The following is a 21,164-nucleotide window of genomic DNA, read 5'->3' as shown; positions in this document are numbered from 1 at the left end:
GGACATTTAAAACCAACAGTGAAGATCAAAGTGTTTTGGCAGCCCCCCCCCCACACACATTGTGCTGCAGAAGAAGCGGGATATGAGAGCTATATCTGGACAGAGACAGACAGACCATGTTTAAGCAGAATAAAAATCCACCAAACTCAAAAGGATGAGAAATAAAATACAACTACATCTGACACAAAGGCTTGAACAGAGCCAATGAATCTCCTGTACCCATTCTGTCTGACTACCACAATTGTTCCACTGAAGCAATAGTGCTCCATTGAAGCAACTCATTAATATGTCAAAAAATGTAACACCGCACATAAAGTACTGTCAAAAATGTCACTGATAACAGAGACCCGATAATAATAGCATTAAAAACAAAGCCTTACCATGTTGGGCTAAGACTACGTCGTCAGGAAGCAAACAGCCAAATGAGAGAAGTGTCCGTTAACTAGTTTTAGAACCAGGAGGAGGAAACATTTGTCAGACATATGGGTTCAACTTACTGGCCAGAGTGACATGGCACCCAGGGTCAAAGCTAAGACATGGAAGGAATGGACAGACACTAAACATCTTTCTACTCCGCCTCGTTTCTTTATTTACAAGATGAAGAATAAAACGGTCCAGGAAGAACCATCTTGTGGTATGAGACGTTTTCTATGAGTCTTTGTTAGTGTCCAGCAGATGTAAGGGTCTGGAAGCCCGTTCCCAGATGCAGCCAGGACCCTGCTCCATGGCAGGCCACACAATGGCCAACACTGTGAGACAGAGCTCTGAGGCACTCGCATGCAACAAGGTCCGTTTGTGTTGGTCCGTCCCTCCATTTCTTAGAAATCAAATTGACCCTGTGTGAAGTGTGTTCGAGCTGTCACACTCCCCTCTGATACTGACTGATTGTGACTGACTATCTCTAACATGGCATGCAGCCGGCCAGGCTACATCATCTGGCAGCTGGCTAGACAGAGATCTAAATGAAAAAGCGATGAGAACTAGAGAAGACAGCAGACACATTTTCAATCTTTAGAAACCCAACTTCCAAGCGGAGTCGTCCTGTTCAACATCAAGTTTGTTTATAGCCAGGATGTCTGACATGTCCTTAAGAGCTCATCAAGGCCATGGGGTACTAATATGTTTATAAGGCCTATTTATTTTGTCCTTCTCACAATCATTCAGCTAAATGCAAACCAGAACAAAGGCTTACATTACCTATAAGACACAGAACTCATACTCATAGCATTAAGTTCTCAAAGCCTGTTACAGTAGTTAGTATATCTGGGTACACAATGTGCACTATAGGGACGGCTTCATGATGAGATTCTTGAGATGTTGATGGTTGACAACACATGACAATGTCTGAAACGAACACGTTGTCCTCTTGCATTTTGAATATGAGTTACAACACATAAGCTCACACTAAACGTTCCCTAAATGAGGACACAGTGTTTCTTGTTGACTGAACAGGTGGCAAAGCACCGTTGATTAGATCCAGAGCATGCTGGAGCGTTATTGACCGACTTCAATGGAGTGTTTTATGTTATCAACAATCTTCACTGAAGGAGCAGCAAGAATTCAATGTTGGTTCTCTCGTCTGATATGAGGGGTATAAAACACAAACATGCACCAAAAGCAGCTGTGGAGTATCTGTAGCTGATCAGTTAATGAGTGGATCAGACTGATCAGTTAATGGAGTTAATGAGTTGATTAGACTGATCAGTTAATGAGTTCATGAGTTGATCAGACTGCAGAGCATATTACTCAACTTTCAAATACACTTCATATACTGTACCTTTGATCACTAAAGTGTAAAGTGTACTGTATATATAGGTACATCACGTGTGTGTGTGTGTGTGTGTGTGTGTGTGTGCGTGCGTGCGTGCACGTGCGTGTGCGTGCGTGTGCGTGCGCATGCCTTCGTGTGTGGAGGAGGCCTTCTCGTCAGGCAGGCCCTGTTACTGTACATTTTGAAATGAAAGACGACAGGTTTGAAAGTGTTGCTTATTGCCATCGACATCTTGTACTAGAAAAGCTTTTCACACCAGAAGGTGATTGATGTAGCTACGTTAAGCTCAGTAAGTAAGCGCCCTCTTGTGGAAGATAACGGTGAAACAAGCAGTGTGATGCTTTCACTCATACAGAATGAAAAGGAATAGCCTTTAGAAGATTTGATTTTGACAATTTAAAATCCATAAAATGTTACACCAAGGAACAGATACATAAATAAACACAGTATCTGAGATCTCAGTACATGATCTGTAATTCTTCAAATTGACGTTTGTCACCCCAAAGCACAATATTCAGTGTCAAACAACTTGAACTACAATATCTTATTTGATCGTTCTCAGTTTAGGTATGTATTCATTCATTTGTTCTCATACATTCATTGTGTAAGGACACCTTGTGTGTGGATATTAAGTTCAAAGCCCTTGCAGACTAGGCTATCCTGCTGTCCATGACATATCAAATGTTCAATCAAAGTGAAATACAAATCCTGCTTCATTCATTTCTAGTTGGCATAAGACTTGGATGTCACTATGTGAGTACACTGTCCTATCGCTCACCTTGCTGTGACATTGCACTCTACAGTCACATGGTATAATAACGTTCTGATGAAGCCTTGTCTTAAAGGGGTACTTTGGGACTTCCCCAGAGTGAGATGAACTTGTGGATACCATATTTATGTCTCTGCGTGCAGTTTGAATGAAGTTGCTAACCAGCCCAATTGCAAACTAGTGTTAGCTCACTGACTAGGAGTCTATGAATATCTGCTAGCATGCTAGTAGATACCCATAGACTTCCAGTCAGGGGCAGCAGGTAGCCTAGTGGTTAGAGCTTTGGCCCAGTAACCAAAAGGTTGCTCTGAGCCGACAAGGTAAAAATCTGTTGTTCTGAGCGAAACAGTTAACCCACTGTACCCCAGGCGCCATGGATGTTGATTATGGCATCCACAAATTCATTTGACTCCGGGGAAGTAGATAAAGGGCCAAAATCCCAAAGTATCCCCTTAAAAATGAACAAAAGGTCACATGAAAAGGATTAACTTTACTTCATTGTGAATATTATGGTCAGTAGAGTGGACATCTAAGTTATGCTGTGTCACGCATAGGTGTAATAGGTGGCAGGGAAGTCAGGCGCAGGAGGGTCAAATGGAGTGTAAATATGGAGTCTTTTAATAAAGTTCCAAGAGTATGCTCCATAACAATAAATGTACAAACAAACAAAACATGGGTACGAGGACCCGACGCGCACCTATACAAACAATCACACTACACTGACAACAAATCAATCTCTGACAAAGACATGAGGGGAAACAGAGGGTTAAATACACAACAGGTAATGAATGGGATAGAAAACAGGTGTGTGGGAAGAAAAGACAAAACCAATGGAAAATGAAAAAAGGATCAATGATGGCTAGAAGACCGGTGACGTCGAACGCTGAGCACCGCCCGAACAAGGAGAGGCAAAGACTTCGGCAGAAGTCGTGACATGCTGGTTAATTCTGCCATTCTGATGAACGGGAGAAGAACAGGGTTCATAGTGTAACTGCTGTTTGGACTGTGGCCATGCACTGATTGTTAAAACAGCTGTATCCAAGTCCGGGGCTTTGTACTCCAGTATTTCCATCCCAATTAACCTGAATTATCCTTTAAAAAGAAGGGAAACAATCCTCTTCAAATCATCTTGAACGTGTTTGAGTAATCATGTTACATTTCTACAATCACTGAAACCGCACTAAGACAGTCATTAAACAAGCTGCTGGTTGTCAGATGTCTCTGTTATATCACATTCCCCGGGGTAGAGGAAAAAGGGACAAATCTATTAGCCCATCATTTATATAGTTTGCTCATACTGTAACTATGGTACGTAAAGTTGTCTTTGGCCAATGTCAAGTCTGAAATGGAATATTTAGTCGAGTACCCCTACTTTATGTTAAATGTAGCCGAGTCTATGAAGTTGGATCTTGATTAATGCAACAACCTGGATGTATGAATAGCGAGTGTGTCCAAAGTGCCTACTGAGCACAACTCATACTTTGGGGTCATTTTCAAAGGCTCTTCTCAACAACAGCAGATGAATGCTTTGACAGATATTACTGGCGAAAATGTTTCCCCCCCTATCTTTTGGCTTTTGTTACTATATCATCTTTATATGTAAGTTACAGTATTTCAGCTAGTTTGTCATCCGTGAAATATTAGGAGTATCATGTAATATTGTCATTACTATCCGTGGCTCTATACAATATATTATATGTATGTATAGAGAGAGAAACTTATGACCAGATCACTGAGCATAGAGCTAAACGGTCACAGTTCGTTGCAATCTCTTTTGGTTGTGGTTAATAATGCATTGATGTCAGGTTCTTTATTGAATGGAAATGTGACATATTATAGTGTGCGAGTGGTAGGCCTAAATATAACCATAGAGTACCTTGTGCTTAATGGAGTTATCCATGGACAACTGGTTCATGCAGCTCAAACAATGCATGCCCATGGAAAGGAAGGAGGATTCTCACCAAGGACAATGGCCCAGTATAAAAGAGGCCTCTGCAGCAGGCTATGCTTACCCCCTTAGCATCTGCAACAAGGTAAGACTCCCCCTGCTTGACAAGAATAGCTGAATTCTTATAACTTCATGTTAAAAAGCAGATTTCCATGTTATGTGGTTGCATTCTCAGACAGGCTTCTGGACCGTTCAAGCGCACAGCTTTTTTTGGTGTCAAGGGATTCAGTGATTGCAGTAAGCTGCAAGAAGTAGGTAGGTGGATTGACAAATGCCAATTTAATCTTTGACTTTCAAGGGGGAAAAAGCCTGAGGTTAAATGTGTTATGTTATACTGTATTCTTAGAGGCCAAAATGAGCGGGGATTGAGAAATGTCCATCTTCGGGCCAGCTTCCTAGTACCTGAGGAAGTCAGAGAAGGAGAGGATTGATTCAGTCTACGCCCTTTGATGCCAAAACAGCCTGTTACGTCAGTGATGACAAAGAGCTCTATGTGAAGGGGCTCGTCCAGAACAAAGACGGAGACAAAGTCACCGTCCAGACCCTGGATGACAGAGTAGGTCCACGGTGGAACCACTGTAGCAGTCAGTGGCAACATGGGCTCATTTCCATTCAATGTGCCAGATTGGAGGCTTGCCTTCAGCAGCTTTCAGAACCCTGCTGTATTTTGTTTCTATTTTCCAGACTGTAACAGTCAAGGAGGACCAAGTCTCTCCAATGAACCCTCCCAGGTTCGATAAAATGGAGGACATGGTTAGGATGACCCACCTCAATGAGCCCTCTGTGCTGTATAACCTCAAAGAGCGTTAAGCAGCATGGATGATCTATGTAGGACTTTTACACTGATACACATTTTTTTTAAAAATTGATAATCTCGTTGTTAAATGTATCTAACAAGGGAAAATATGTTTATTTATTGACAGACCTACTCTGGTCTGTTCTGTGTGACTGTGAACCCCTATAAGTGGCTCCCGGTCTGTAACCCAGAGGTGGTGAGTGCCTACAGAGGGAAGAAGAGGATAGAGGTCCCACCTCACATTTTCGCCCTCTCTGATAATGCCTATCAGCTCATACTAACAGGTATGTCACCCACTGCTTGAAATGTCTATTCATTACATATTGTGATTTTGAACATCCAACTCATTGTGCTTATTTTTCTTTAGATCGGGAACATCAGTCTATCCTAATCACATGAGCATCATGTGTGTTTCTTTTTTTAAATTGATGCAGATATAGTAGTTGCCAGTTAAGTATATTTGAATTACACACAAATCAGATATTTTTCTTCAACAGTGGAGAATCCGGTGCAGGCAAGACTGTAAACACCAAACGTGTCATCCAGTACTTTGCGACAATCGCAGAGTCTGCGGACCAGAAAAAAGAACCAGTCAGCAAGATGAAGGTAAGTTTATACCTTTTGTAGTGCAGTTGCTTTGACAGGTGCTGTACAGAAATGGGATTTGACAGGTGCTGTACAGAAATGGGATTTGACAGGTGCTGTACAGAAATGGGATTTGTCTGGTGATGTACAGAAGTGGGATTTGACAGGTGCTGTACAGAAATGGGATTTGACAGGTGATGTACAGAAATGGGATTTGTCTGGTGATGTACAGAAGTGGGATTTGTCTGGTGATGTGCAGAAATGGGCTTTGTCTGGTGATGTACAGGAATGGGCTTTGTCTGGTGATGTACAGGAATGGGCTTTGACAGGTGCTGTACAGAAATGAGCTTTGTCTGGTGATGTACAGGAATGGGCTTTGACAGGTGCTGTACAGAAATTAGCTTTGTCTGGTGATGTACAGGAATGGGCTTTGACTGGTGATGTACAGAAATGGGCTTTGAGTGGTGATGTACAGAAATGGGCTTTGACAGGTGCTGTACAGAAATGAGCTTTGTCTGGTGATGTACAGGAATGGGCTTTGAATGGTGATGTACAGGAATGGGCTTTGACTGGTGATGTACAGGAATGGGCTTTGACTGGTGATGTACAGGAATGGGCTTTGACTGGTGATGTACAGGAATGGGCTTTGACTGGTGATGTACAGGAATGGGCTTTGACTGGTGCTGTACAGAAATGGATGTCAGATACATTTCCTTTCTTGTGGCAGGGAACCCTGGAGAATCTTCCAGGCCAACCCTCTGCTGGAGGCTTTTGGGAATGCCAAGAAGGTGAGGAATGACAACTCCTCTCGCTTTGTGAGTCAAACCAGAATCCAACGGAATTGTTTTTTTTACCCAGAAGCGTAGCAATAAGAGCTGAACAACGTTAAACTTACAGTAAGACATTTTTTTTCTTCTCAAAAAGGGCAAATTCATTAGAATACACTTTAGTACAACGTACTAAACTGGTAAACTGGCCTCAGCAGATATTGAAGTTTGTAAGTACAACATTTGTTTTGTTGCTAAAAATGCAGTTCCTGACTTTATCCATATACTGTATGAGTGATGTTGAATGAATTCTGCATTGTTACTGAAAGATCTGCTGGAAAAACCTCGAGGGACATTTCAATTGGTGCTGAGAGGAGCTACCATATATTCTACCAGCTAACTTGTAACAAGAAGACAGAGCATATTGGTATGTAGAATCTTGACATACTGCAGTATCTCTCTTACTAAGCCTCTCTCACACAAACACACACACACACACAAACTAGCAAATAATATGGGACCCCCATCATACGGGACCCCCATCATACGTTAACATGTCTTGTCATCAGGTGAATCATAACTCCAAACACATTTTCGCTAAGAGCACATTTTATATACAGTATATATATTTCCACACTACAAGGTTTGAATAATACTGTGAAATTTTGAAACATATGATAATGTTCTTTTAGTGTAAAAATGTCAGCCTGTTTTGGTGGTATGGAGTTTTGGCCTTCTATTGTGACATCACTCCACGGTGACATCATTTATTCATTAATAAACCAATAAGAAAGAGAGTTCCAAACCTCTCTGCCAATAACAGTAAATGTTCCATTTTCCCCTCCCCAATCAGACCTCTCCCAGACAGTCCTAGCAAAATTCTTGCTTGAGAAATTGCTCTTTGCTAAGAAGCTACTTTTGTTTCTTTTTGACCATTTTAATTGAAAACAAATAACAGTAAGGCACTTAATTACACAGAAATGATTTGATATTGAGATAAAATGCACTGGTACAGTATCCTGTTTGTGGGTGCTTTTCAAAGTATACGTATGTCAGATACTCCAGTTAGTGTAACTGGCTCCGGTGAGTGTAATTTGCTCAATATTAGGAGTTGAGAAATAAAGTTAGAACGAAGATATTGTCCTCTTTTCTACTGTAGGTACTGTATGTCATTCTAAACTTGTCTATTCTGTTGCTGCTAGCGATATTCATAAAAACATTGGGAAAAATGGACTTAAAAAAATAAATAAATTGGGGACCCCAGTCTAATTGAATTTCCCCCTTTCAGATATGCTTCTCATCACCCCCAACTCCTATGACTTTGCCTTTATAAGTCAAGGAGAAATCACTGTGAAGAGCATAGACGATGCAGATGAATTGATAGCTACTGATGTGAGTTGAGTTAAGGGGATCAAACACGCATGGTTTCTTTTCAGATAGCTTTCATTTGATGTCCCTCTTATATGGCACAGGAAGCTATTGATATCCTGGGTTTAATTGCTGATGAAAAAGTGGGCATCTACAAGCTGACTGGAGCCATAATGCATCATGGGAACATGAAGTTCAAGCAGAAGCAGCGTGAGGAACAGGCAGAACCTGATGGCACCGAGGGTGAGGGGGAACACTCTAAAAACCCTTCATCACATGATTGTGTATATCATAACTGAATCAAATGCAAGTAATCAGGTAGTCATCAATCTTTGTCATAGAGAACAGGTATTAACAAAACAAAAGTTGTAATGTCATAAATTGTCAGTTGTCTGCTCTGTTTGTAAAGTATTGTTGTGTTCTCTATACAGAAGCTGATAAAGCAGCATACCTGATGGGCTTGAACTCTGCTGACCTGCTCAAAAATCTCTGTTATCCCAGAGTAAAGGTTGGGAATGAGTATGCCACTAAAGGACAAAGCGTTCAGCAAGTAAGGCAATAAGACATGGACAATACATGTCTTTAGACTAAGCAATGGTCAACTTAGAGGATATGTTCTATATATTATAAGTGTATAACTCCATTGGAGCCCCTGCCAAATCAGTCTATGAGAAGATGTTCTTTTGGATGGTCTTAAGGATCAACCAACAACTGGATACAAAGCAGTCCAGACAACATTTCATTGGTGTTCTGGATATTGCTGGATTTGAGATCTTTGAAGTATGGTTCCAACATATTGATATCTTTCATAGGGAGCCTTTCTAGGGAGTTTTTCCTAGCCACCGTGCTTCTACACCTGCATTGCTTGCTGTTTGGGGTTTTAGGCTGGGTTTCTGTACAGCACTTTGAGATATCAGCTGATGTACGAAGGGCTATATAAATACATTTGATTTGATTTGATTTCATTACTAATGTTTTGTGAAATGAAACAAGCATACATTGATCCTCAGGCATTCATTTGCATGATACTTTCATATTCCCTCAGTACAACACACTGGAACAGCTCTGCATCAGCTTCACTAATGAGAAACTGCAACAATCACCACATGTTTGTGTTGGAACAAGAGGAATACAAGAAGGAAGGAATAGACTGGGAGTTCATTGACTTTGGTATGAACTTGGCTGCCTGTATTGAGCTTAGTGAGAAGTTATTGTCAAAAATCATATACATTGATTTAATCATGTTGAATGCCCTGCATTTGACTAGTTATTCTCAGTAATTAATCATCTCTTGTCCACCAGCCAATGGGCATCTTCTCCATCCTTGAAGAGGATGTTCCCTAAGTCAACAGACACTTCTTTCAAGAACAAACTCTATGACCAGCATCTTGGAAAGAACCACGCTTTCCAAAAGCCAAAGATTGTCAAAGGCAAACCTTTAGCCCACTTGTCCCTGGTGCACTATGCTGGTACTGTGGACTACAGTTTCACTGGCTGGCTAGAGAAGAACAAGGACCCGTTGAATGAGTGTGTTCTGCAGCTGTACCAGAAGTCATCTGTCAAAATACTGTATTCTTTACGCAACCTTCTCTGCAACAGACGGTAACCATGCATTTTCTGTTTATATTACCTGATCAAATTAGATCAACTGACTATGAAGACCATCTTAATTAATCTCACATAGCTAAAATAACAGGCCATGCAGTATTGATAATTATTTCAACATTGTTTCTTCAGAGCCTGCGGCAGGTGGTGCGGCCAAGAAAGTTGCTAAGAACGGGAGCATCGTTCCAAACAGGTTCCGCTCTGTTCAAGGTAAGTAAGGTGTTGATCAATGTGCAGTGCTGCATAGACAAAATAAGACATAATTCTCCCCCCACATGAGCTATTGTATATAGTCTATATACCTATACCTACACGTTGCATATTTTCAAGAGAACCTTGGCAAGCGCATGACAAACTTGAGAACAACCCATCCTCACTTTGTGCAGTGTTTGATTCCAAATGAGAACAAAACACCAGGTGCTCAGGATAATCTGCTCAATATCAACTCCATTGAAATTTACTGCCTTGAGATACTGCTAAATGTCATTTTATGCTTTCATCATAGGTGCAATGGAAAACCAATTGGCTATCCACCAGCTGCACTGCAATGGTGTGTTGGAGTGTATCAGAATCTGCAGGAAGGGATTCCCAAGCAGAATCCTTTATGGGGACTTCAAGCAGAGGTAAATTGGGGGACACATGTTAATGTAACGGAGTTAAGAATGTGCCTTAAGCTCACTCCACAGCTGGCTTGAAATGTCGCCTATGGAGCTATTCAATTTCTACCTTTTGTATAGCTCAAATGGTTGGTAAGTTGTCAAGGAGGGACGGCTGTGTGTTTATGAGCAGAGGATCACTGGTTCGAGCTCGGTATGGGGACAGGGACAGTGGAGGAAGCTAAACTGTTAGCAGCACACTGATGTCGGTTTCATTATAACTTTATAACTTCCGGCGCCGACAGAGATGGCCGCCTCGCTTCGCGTTCCTAGGAAACTATGCAGTTTTTTTTTTTACGTGTTATTTCTTACATTAGTACCCCAGGTCATCTTAGGTTTCATTACATACAGTCGAGAAGAACTACTGAATATAAGATCAGAGTCAACTCACCATCAGTACGACCAAGAATATGTTTTCCGCGACGCGGATCCTGTGTTCTGCCTTACAAACAGGACAACGGAATGGATCGCATGCAGCGACCCAAAAAAACGACTCCGAAAAAGAGGGAAACGTAGCGGTCTTCTGGTCAGACTCCGAACAAGGGCACATCGCGCACCACTCCCCAGCATTCTTCTTGCCAATGTCCAGTCTCTTGACAACAAGGTTGACGAAATCCGAGCAAGGGTGGCATTCCAGAGGGACATCAGAGACTGCAACGTTCTCTGCTTCACGGAAACATGGCTTACTGGGAAGACGCTATCCGATGCGGTGCAGCCAACGGGTTTCTCCACGCATCGCGCCGACAGAAACAAACATCTTTCTGGTAAGAAGAGTGGCGGGGGCGTATGCCTCATGACTAACGAGACATGGTGTGATGAAGGAAACATACAGGAACTCAAATCCTTCTGTTCACCTGATTTAGAATTCCTCACAATCAAATGTAGACCGCATTATCTACCAAGAGAATTCTCTTCGATTATAATCACAGCCGTATATATCCCCCCCCAAGCAGACACATCGATGGCTCTGAACGAACTTTATTTAACTCTTTGCAAACTGGAAACCATTTATCCGGAGGCTGCATTCATTGTAGCTGGGGATTTTAACAAAGCTAATCTGAAAACAAGACTCCCTAAATTTTATCAGCATATCGATTGCGCAACCAGGGGTGGTAAAACCTTGGATCATTGTTACTCTAACTTCCGCGACGCATATAAGGCCCTGCCCCGCCCCCCTTTCGGAAAAGCTGACCATGACTCCATTTTGCTGATCCCTGCCTACAGGCAGAAACTCAAACAAGAGGCTCCTACGCTGAGGTCTGTCCAACGCTGGTCAGACCAAGCTGACTCCACACTCCAAGACTGCTTCCATCACGTGGACTGGGACATGTTTCGTATTGCGTCAGATAAAAATATTGACGAATACGCTGATTCGGTGTGCGAGTTCATTAGAACGTGCGTCGAAGATGTCGTTCCCATAGCAACGATAAAAACATTCCCTAACCAGAAACCGTGGATTGATGGCAGCATTCGCGTGAAACTGAAAGCGCGAACCACTGCTTTTAATCAGGGCAAGGTGTCTGGCAACATGACCGAATACAAACAGTGCAGCTATTCCCTCTGCAAGGCTATTAAACAAGCTAAGCGTCAGTACAGAGACAAAGTGGAATCTCAATTCAATGGCTCAGACACAAGAGGCATGTGGCAGGGTCTACAGTCAATCACGGACTACAAGAAGAAACCCAGCCCAGTCACGGACCAGGATGTCTTGCTCCCAGGCAGACTAAATAACTTTTTTGCCCGCTTTGAGGACAATACAGTGCCACTGACACGGCCTGCAACGAAAACATGCAGTCTCTCCATCACTGCAGCCGAGGTGAGTAAGACATTTAAACGTGTTAACCCTCGCAAGGCTGCAGGCCCAGACGGCATCCCCAGCCGCGCCCTCAGAGCATGCGCAGACCAGCTGGCCGGTGTGTTTACGGACATATTCAATCAATCCCTATACCAGTCTGCTGTTCCCACATGCTTCAAGAGGGCCACCATTGTTCCTGTTCCCAAGAAAGCTAAGGTAACTGAGCTAAATGACTACCGCCCCGTAGCACTCACTTCCGTCATCATGAAGTGCTTTGAGAGACTAGCCAAGGACCATATCACCTCCACCCTACCTACACCCTAGACCCACTCCAATTTGCTTACCGCCCAAATAGGTCCACAGACGATGCAATCTCAACCACACTGCACACTGCCCTAACCCACCTGGACAAGAGGAATACCTATGTGAGAATGCTGTTCATCGACTACAGCTCAGCATTCAACACCATAGTACCCTCCAAGCTCGTCCTCAAGCTCGAGACCCTGGGTCTCGACCCCGCCCTGTGCAACTGGGTACTGGACTTCCTGACGGGCCGCCCCCAGGTGGTGAGGGTAGGCAACAACATCTCCTCCCCGCTGATCCTCAACACGGGGCCCCACAAGGGTGCGTTCTGAGCCCTCTCCTGTACTCCCTGTTCACCCACGACTGCGTGGCCACGCACGCCTCCAACTCAATCATCAAGTTTGCGGACGACACAACAGTGGTAGGCTTGATCACCAACAACGACGAGACGGCCTACAGGGAGGAGGTGAGGGCCCTCGGAGTGTGGTGTCAGGAAAATAACCTCACACTCAACGTCAACAAAACTAAGGAGATGATTGTGGACTTCAGAAAACAGCAGAGGGAACACCCCCCTATCCACATCGATGGAACAGTAGTGGAGAGGGTAGCACGTTTTAAGTTCCTCGGCATACACATCACTGACAAACTGAATTGGTCCACTCACACTGACAGCGTCGTGAAGAAGGCGCAGCAGCACCTCTTCAACCTCAGGAGGCTGAAGAAATTCGGCTTGTCACCAAAAGCACTCACAAACTTCTACAGATGCACAATCGAGAGCATCCTGGCGGGCTGTATCACCGCCTGGTACGGCAACTGCTCCGCCCTCAACCGTAAGGCTCTCCAGAGGGTAGTGAGGTCTGCACAACACATCACCGGGGGCAAACTACCTGCCCTCCAGGACACCTACACCACCCGATGTTACAGGAAAGCCATAAAGATCATCAAGGACATCAACCACCCGAACCACTGCCTGTTCACCCCGCTATCATCCAGAAGGCGAAGTCAGTACAGGTGCATCAAAGCTGGGACCGAGAGACTGAAAAACAGCTTCTATCTCAAGGCCATCAGACTGTTAAACAGCCACCACTAACATTGAGTGGCTGCTGCCAACACACTGTCATTGACACTGACCCAACTCCAGCCACTTTAATAATGGGAATTGATAGGAAATGATGTAAATATATCACTAGCCACTTTAAACAATGCTACATTATATAATGTTACTTACCCTACATTATTCATCTCATATGCATACATATATACTGTACTCTACATCATCGACTGCATCCTTATGTAATACATGTATCACTAGCCACTTTAACTATGCCACTTTGTTTACTTTGTCCACATACTCATCTCATATGTATATACTGTACTCGATACCATCTACTGTATGCTGCTCTGTACCATCACTCATTCATATATCCTTATGTACATATTCTTTATCCCCTTACACTGTGTATAAGACAGTAGTTTTGGAATTGTTAGTTAGATTACTTGTTGGTTATCACTGCATTGTCGGAACTAGAAGCACAAGCATTTCGCTACACTCGCATTAACATCTGCTAACCATGTGTATGTGACAAATAAAATTTGATGTGATTTGATTTGATTTGATTGGGGACTACTTGGTATACGGTTTCTAGTGTATTCAGTAATAATGCTTGGTCCCATGTTTCAGGTACAGGATCCTGAATGCCAGTGCTATCCCAGAGGGACAGTTCACGGATAACAAGAAGGCTGAGGAGAAACTGCTAGGCTCCATTGACGTGGATCATACTCAGTACAGGTTCGGCCACACCAAGGTGCACTTTTCACATTGCATACAACATTCTCACTGTAATAGTAATGCACAAACCCTATATTGATAGTAAACCAAACTCCTCTTTTTCAGGTGTTTTTTAAAGCTGGTCTCCTGGGTGCTCTGGAGGGGATGAGAGATGAGCGCCTAGCCCATGTTGTGACATCCACTCAGGCACTGTGTCGAGGATATGTTGTCAGACTGGAGTACTAGAAGATGATGGCCAGAAGGTATGGAAACACGGGTATTTTGCAATATCAACACCGTGAACTCTGGGATATCATTTAAGTCAATTTTGAATGAAAACTAACAGAATAATCTTGACTTTACTTTGATAGGGAGTCCATTTACACCATACAATATCATTTCTGCTCAATCATGAACGTGAAACACTGGCCATGGATGAAACTATATTTCAACCTCAAGCCTCTTCTGAAGAGTGCAGAATTGGAAAAAGAGATGGCCCAAATAAAGGTGGACTTCACTAAGTGCAACGAGGAACTGGCCACATCAGAAAGCAGGAGAAAGTAGCTTGAGGAGAAGATGGTCTCTATTGTCCAAGAGAAGAATGACCTTCTCCTTCAAGTTCAGGGTGTAAGTACTCCCAAAATAGTTGAATAAATAGTGAAATACATCAACTAACATTATAACACTTTAGTAGTTGTTATTTCATCAACAAAATTATATTATTTCTGACTAATTAGGAATCCGATCATCTGCTGGATGCTGAAGAGAGATGTGAGGGCCTAATCAAAAGCAAGATCCAGATGGAACAAAAACTTAAGGAGGTAACAGAAAGACTGGAGGATGAGGAGGATGGGAATGCTGAGCTGACTGCAAAGAAGAGGAAGCTGGAGGATGAGTGCTCTGAGCTCAAGATGACTTAGAACTCACCTTAGCCAAAGTGGAGAAGGAGAAACATGCCATAGAGAACAAGGTAATCCACCTACTCCCATTAGGCTTTCTCAGGGTTTAAACCATTTCAACAGTTTCACAACAACACTTCATTATTATTTCAGGTCCCAAGGTGAGAATGTCGTTAAACTGACCAAAGAGAAGAGAACCCTTCAAGAGGCCCACCAACAAACACTAGATGACCTGCAATCAGAGGGGGACAAAGTCAACACTGAACAAAGCCAAATCCAAGCTGGAACAGCAAGTTGATGATGTGAGTTAGTTTATTAAATGAACATGGGTGTGATGATGTGTGAAATGTAAAATAAGGTACATTTACAGTACTCTGTATTTTATTTGTATGAATGTAGCTTGAAGGTTCCCTGGAACAAGAGAAGAAGGTTCGTATGGACCTCGAGAGAGCCAAGAGAAAGCTGGAGGGTGACCTGAAGCTGTCTCAGGACACCTTAATGGACCTGGAGAATGAGAAGCAGCAGCTGAATGAGAAGCTCAAGATGTATGATTACTTTTTCCCCCAAACACATGCACAAAACAGGATCAAACCTTTAACATAAAACTACACCAATATTGTATGAACCTCACAGTAGTTTGACATTGTCTAATGTTGCATTGAACAGGAAATACTTAGAGGTGTCACAGCTGCTGGGTAAGGTTGAGGAGGAACAGTCTATTTCTGCACAACTTCAGAAGAAAATCAAAGAGCTTCAGGTGAAGAAATTCTTCCTGTATTTGTCTAATGGGTTAATTAACTTGAGGATCTGTTATCTGTTATGGATAAATGCACTATGGGTATGTTAGGCAAACTGAACATAGTTTGTTAACCTGTAGGGTCGTGTTGAGGAACTTGAGGAGGAAACTGAGGCTAATCGTGCTGTTTGGGCCAAGCTAGAGAAGCAGAGGGCTGACCTCTCTAGGCAACTTGAGGAGATCAGTGAAAGACTTGAGGAGGCTGGTGGAGTCACTGCTACTCAGGTTGAGATGAACAAGAAGCATGAGGCTGAGTTTCAGAAGCTGCGTCGAGACCTGGAGGAGTCGTCTCTACAGCATGACGCTACCTCTTCTACTCTGCGTAAAAAAACATGCCGACAGTGTGGCAGAACTGGGAGAGCAGATTGACAACCTCCAGAGAATTAAGCAGAATCTGGAAAAACTGGAGGTGGATGACCTGTCAAGCAACATGGAGGCTATTGGTAAAGCAAAGGTAAGTTAACAAATATTTGTTAATGTTTGTTTTTGAAATATATATTGAAATAGCTACAGTTTTTTAATTTGTGAAATCTACAATTTTACAGATCAATTTGGAAAAACTGTGCCGTTCTCTTGAAGATCATCTGAGTGAAGTGAAAACTAAAGAGGAAGACCATCAAATATTAATCAATGATCTTTCAAGCCAGAAGGCTAGACTCCAGACAGAAAATGGTGAAAACTTAACGTCCAAATAGTCAAAGCCAATGTTCACATCTACATATTTCTGAACTTCTATTTTGATAATTTTCAGGGGAGATGTCACGACTGCTTGAGGAGAAGGATTCCTTAATGTCACACCTAACTCGTAGCAAACAAGCCTATGTCCAACAAATTGAAGAGCTGAAAAGGCAGAATGAGGAGGATGTTAAGGTCAACATAATATATGCTACTAAAATGTTATGTTTGTGAATAAAAAGCCCATGAAATTTGCTTTCCATATTAGGCTAAGAAAGCCCTGGCCCATGTTCCGGGAGCAGTATGAGGAGGAGCAGGAGTCCAAGGCTGAGCTGCAGCTCAGCATGTCCAAGGCCAACAGTGAGGTAGCTCTGTGGAGAACCAAGTATGAGACTGATGCCATGCAGTGCACTGAGGAACTTGAAGAGGCCAAGTAAGATCCAACATAACTGATCTATTTTCTCCATGTGATCGCTTCAACCAAAGGGAAAGGTATTATGGAATTCCATGTTTCCCACTACAGGAAAAAGCTAGCCCTATGTCTTCAGGAAGCAGAGGAAGCTGTTGAGGCAACCAACTCCAAGTGCTCCTCATTGGAGAAGACCAAGCAGAGGCTGCAAGGGGAGGTGGAATATCTTATGATGGACGTTGAGAAAGCCAACTCCGCTGCTGTCTCTTTGGACAAGAAGCAAAGAAATGTTGATAAGGTGCAAGATAGCATACCTACTATTTTAGAAATAAATGTTTATGATGCTTTAACATATGTTTATTTATATGACAAATATAGCCTGTCTATAATAAGTAATATTTTGTCATTTGCAGATCTAGACAGAGTAGAAGCAGAAATTTGAGGAGTGTCAGGCAGAGCTGGAGGCATCGTTGAAAGAGGTTCGCTCTATGGGCACTGAGAACTTCAAAAGGAAGAATGGCTATGAAGAATCTCTTGAACATCTCGAAACACTCAAACACGAAAACAAAAACCTGCAACATATGTCAAGGTTCTTTATTAAGTAAATGCTCTCATGCCACGCACAATCTTTAAGTATAGAAACAATTATGCTTACTGATTTCTTTTCTATTCTAGAGGAAATGATGGATCTTACTGAACAGCTAGGGGAAACAGGAAAAACCATGAATGAAAAGTCAAAGAAACACAGGAGAAGACAACAGGAGAAGACAGAGGTTCAGACTGCCCTGGAGGAGGCAGAGGTAATAGTAAAATGTGTAAAGATGGGTACCTCATATTTATCCTGATTCCCAACTACAATACCTTCCTGTCTCATGTGACTGTATGTTAAGTCCCATTCAGGCATCTCTGGAGCATAAGGAATCTAAGCTCCTCCGTGTACAGCTGGAGTTGAACCAGGTGAAGTCTGAAGTGGACAGAAAGATTTCTGAAAAGGAGGAGGAGATTGACCAGCTGAAGAGAAACAGACAGAGAGTTATTGATTCCATGCAAACCAATCTAGACTCTGAGGTCAGGAGCAGGAATGATACCCTGCGAGTTAAGAAGAAGATGGAGGGAGACCTCAATGAGATGGAGATTCAGCTGAGCCATGCTAATAGACAGGCCAGTGAGTCACAGCGGAGATATATACAAGTTCAGCTCTAGGTTAGCTAATGGAAACATACTGTACATGGAATATACTGTATGTCTTGCAGTTATAGGAGAGACTTCACCATTTCCTCCTACTTTGATCAATTCATTCCCCCATAGGAAGCACAACTCCACCTTGATGATGCTATTAGAGGACAGGAGGATATGAAGGAGCAGGTCATCATGTCTGAGCGCAGGAGCAACCTGTCGCAGGATGAAATTGAGGAGATGAGGGGTACTCTGGAGTATACTGAGAGAAGCCGTAAAACAGCTGAGCAAGAACTAGTGGGTGCTAGTGAGAGAGTGCAGCTATTGCACTCACAGGTACAGTACTCCACTTTCTTAATAATCTAAGTCCTAATGTAAAAACTAATTAAATCTAAAAATAGAACATGTATAATTTGCTGAATTACATTACAAGCCTGATCAACAGTTTCAAGAATCTTGAGACTGATCTCATCTCAATTCAGGGTGAGTTGGAAGACAGTCTTCAGGAGGCCAGAAATGCTGAGAAGGCCAAAAAGGCTATCACTGATGTAAGTTTATATTCTGGCTTATTTACTGTCAGTGTCCCTTTTATGGTTATCAATGTGCTAAACTGTTTTATGGTTATCAATGTGCTAAACTGTTTTTATGGTTATCAATGTGCTAAACTGTTTTTATGGTTATCAATGTGCTAAACTGTTTTTATGGTTATCAATGTGCTAAACTTTTTTTATGGTTATCAATGTGCTAAACTGTTTTTATGGTTATCGATGTGCTAAACTGTTTTTATGGTTATCAATGGGCTAAACTGTTTTTATGGTTATCAATGGGCTAAACTGTTTTTATGGTTATCAATGTGCTAAACTGTTTTTATGGTTATCAATGTGCTAAACTGTTTTTATGGTTATCAATGGGCTAAACTGTTTTTATGGTTATCAATGGGCTAAACTGTTTTTATGGTTATCAATGTGCTAAACTGTTTTTATGGTTATCAATGTGCTAAACTGTTTTTATGGTCATCAATGTGCTAAACTGTTTTTATGGTTATCAATGGGCTAAACTGTTTTTATGGTTATCAATGTGCTAAACTGTTTTTATGGTCATCAATGTGCTAAACTGTTTTTATGGTTATCAATGGGCTAAACTGTTTTTATGGTTATCAATGTGCTAAACTGTTTTTATGGTTACCAATGTGCTAAACTGTTTTTATTGCATGTTCAGGCTGTCATGATGGCAGAGGAGCTGAAGAAGGAGCAGGACACAAGTGGTCACCTGGAGAGGATGAAGAAGAATCTGGAGATCACCTTCAAGGACCTGCAGCAGCATCTGGATGAGGCAGAGAATATTGCCATGAACGGTGGAAAGAAGCAACTCCTGAAACTGGAGACAAGGGTAGTGTTTTAATAGTTAATATTATAATACAACCTTGACTACAATTGGAGATGCAGTTGACAATGTTATGCTGTTATAGTGTGGTGGTAATAGTTGTTGGTTTCAATCAGGTGAGAGAGCTGGAGAATGAGCTAGTCAGAGCAGAAACACATCTCAGATGCTGTCAAAGGCATACGCAAGTATGAGCGCAGAATCAAGGAGCTCACCTATCAGGTAAATGTCAGCTGGATGGATACACTGCATGCAAAACTTCACCATTGATTTCCTCATCACCACAGTTCTTTGAACTCTTTTTTAAAAACAATCTGAGGAAGATAAAAATAACATCATTGGACTTCAAGAACTGGTGGACAAGTTACAGCTGAAGGTTAAAGCCTACAAGAGACAGGTGGAGGAGGCTGTGAGTACAACTCAATCCAGACCAGTTTACACATGGTTTGGAACCTCCCTTAAAAATGTTGATACTTGATCCAATTAAATTTTATAGGAGGAGCAAGCCAATTCCCACCTGACCAAGTTCAGGAAGGTGCAGCATGAGTTGGAGGAGGCTGAAGAGCGTGCTGACATTGCTGAGACCCAGGTCAACAGATGCGGGTCAAGAGTCATGACATGGGCAAGGTGAGTTGATGGGATAGCAAACTTACTGCATTGTATTTTGTTCATATAATAAATCTGACTAACAAATCCTGATATACTGAAGTGGCATACAATATATTCCTTACTATTTCCTTATTTTAGAGGGAAAAGTCAGTGAAGAGTAGCAGATGGCTGGCATTCTGAAGAAAACGTGGGCAATGCCTGCAACATTAATAAGCAACATCCTCTTAACCAACTTCCAAATACCTCGTTTGTTTAGTCTAATAGATATTGATGAGAACTGTAAGAAAATGGTCAAGAGGTGAAATGTAGGAGTTGTAGATGTATTATTTTTGGTTTGCAGTAGTGGATGTATGTTGCCCTATAATAATACACGTTCAACATGATTTGTGTTTATTGATTCATTGTATGGATACACAAAAGTTAGCTAATGCTATTTGACAAAATTATTAGTAAAAAAAAAAAACTAAATAATAGCCTGGTATTTATTACTGCTATATCCCATTTTGAATGGCGCAAAATCCACTCAACATTAGGGCCTACCTACACAGAACAGGTTCACAGTTGATAAACCTAGGTTTTGCATTCCATTTGCAGACAGGGTGGCTTACCGGGCATTCAGCTCAAAAAAACATGTATAAATGTCTCTATAGAAACGTTTTTTCTTTCACATTCTGCCCTCAACTTCAACCCATAGCATTGCAGTATCCTAATGGAATTCCTATTGCTGAAAAATAAACTAAAAATAATCACTTAATAAATCCAACACTGATACAATTATGAATGATTTGGTGGACTCATAACCTGGCCTAGGATGATTACATAATGACTACCCACTGGGCACAAGCTGGTTGTATAGTGACACAATGTATGTGACGTTGAATATATGTGGAAAATACATTGAATTTGAAAACAATGTAAACTGTTGTTTTGAGGGTGATATTTCAACCACATAGACCATGTCATCATGGTAACCAAATTTCTACATAGACAAAAAATATGTAGAATTTGTACCTTGAAAACAATGTCAGATATCTATGTTATATCTACGTTACATAGGCTGGGCAGCACCTCCTACTGGACTGTTCACTC

At 41.9% G+C, this 21,164-nt stretch overlaps 1 protein-coding gene and 1 pseudogene across 1 annotated transcript in view; one reads left to right on the top strand and one right to left on the bottom strand.

Annotated features, from left to right (window-relative positions):
- LOC118365635 (growth arrest-specific protein 7-like) overlaps positions 1-4,965 on the bottom strand; it is a 42,554-nt gene extending 37,589 nt beyond the window's left edge. Inside the window, exon 1 of the mRNA XM_052491363.1 lies at positions 381-4,965. Within this exon, the coding sequence (XP_052347323.1) occupies positions 381-383 (3 nt within the window). The 5' untranslated portion in view covers positions 384-4,965. The remainder of the gene's footprint in view (positions 1-380) is intronic.
- LOC118365634 (myosin heavy chain, fast skeletal muscle-like) lies at positions 4,843-20,458 on the top strand (annotated as a pseudogene).
- Positions 20,459-21,164: the final 706 nt, after the last annotated feature.

This window comes from Oncorhynchus keta, chromosome 32 (genome assembly GCF_023373465.1).
Source record: "Oncorhynchus keta strain PuntledgeMale-10-30-2019 chromosome 32, Oket_V2, whole genome shotgun sequence".
In the NCBI taxonomy this organism is placed as follows: Eukaryota; Metazoa; Chordata; class Actinopteri; order Salmoniformes; family Salmonidae; genus Oncorhynchus; species Oncorhynchus keta.
The sequence above is the reverse complement of the archived record's forward strand: the minus strand, read 5'-3'. Positions and strand labels throughout refer to the sequence as shown.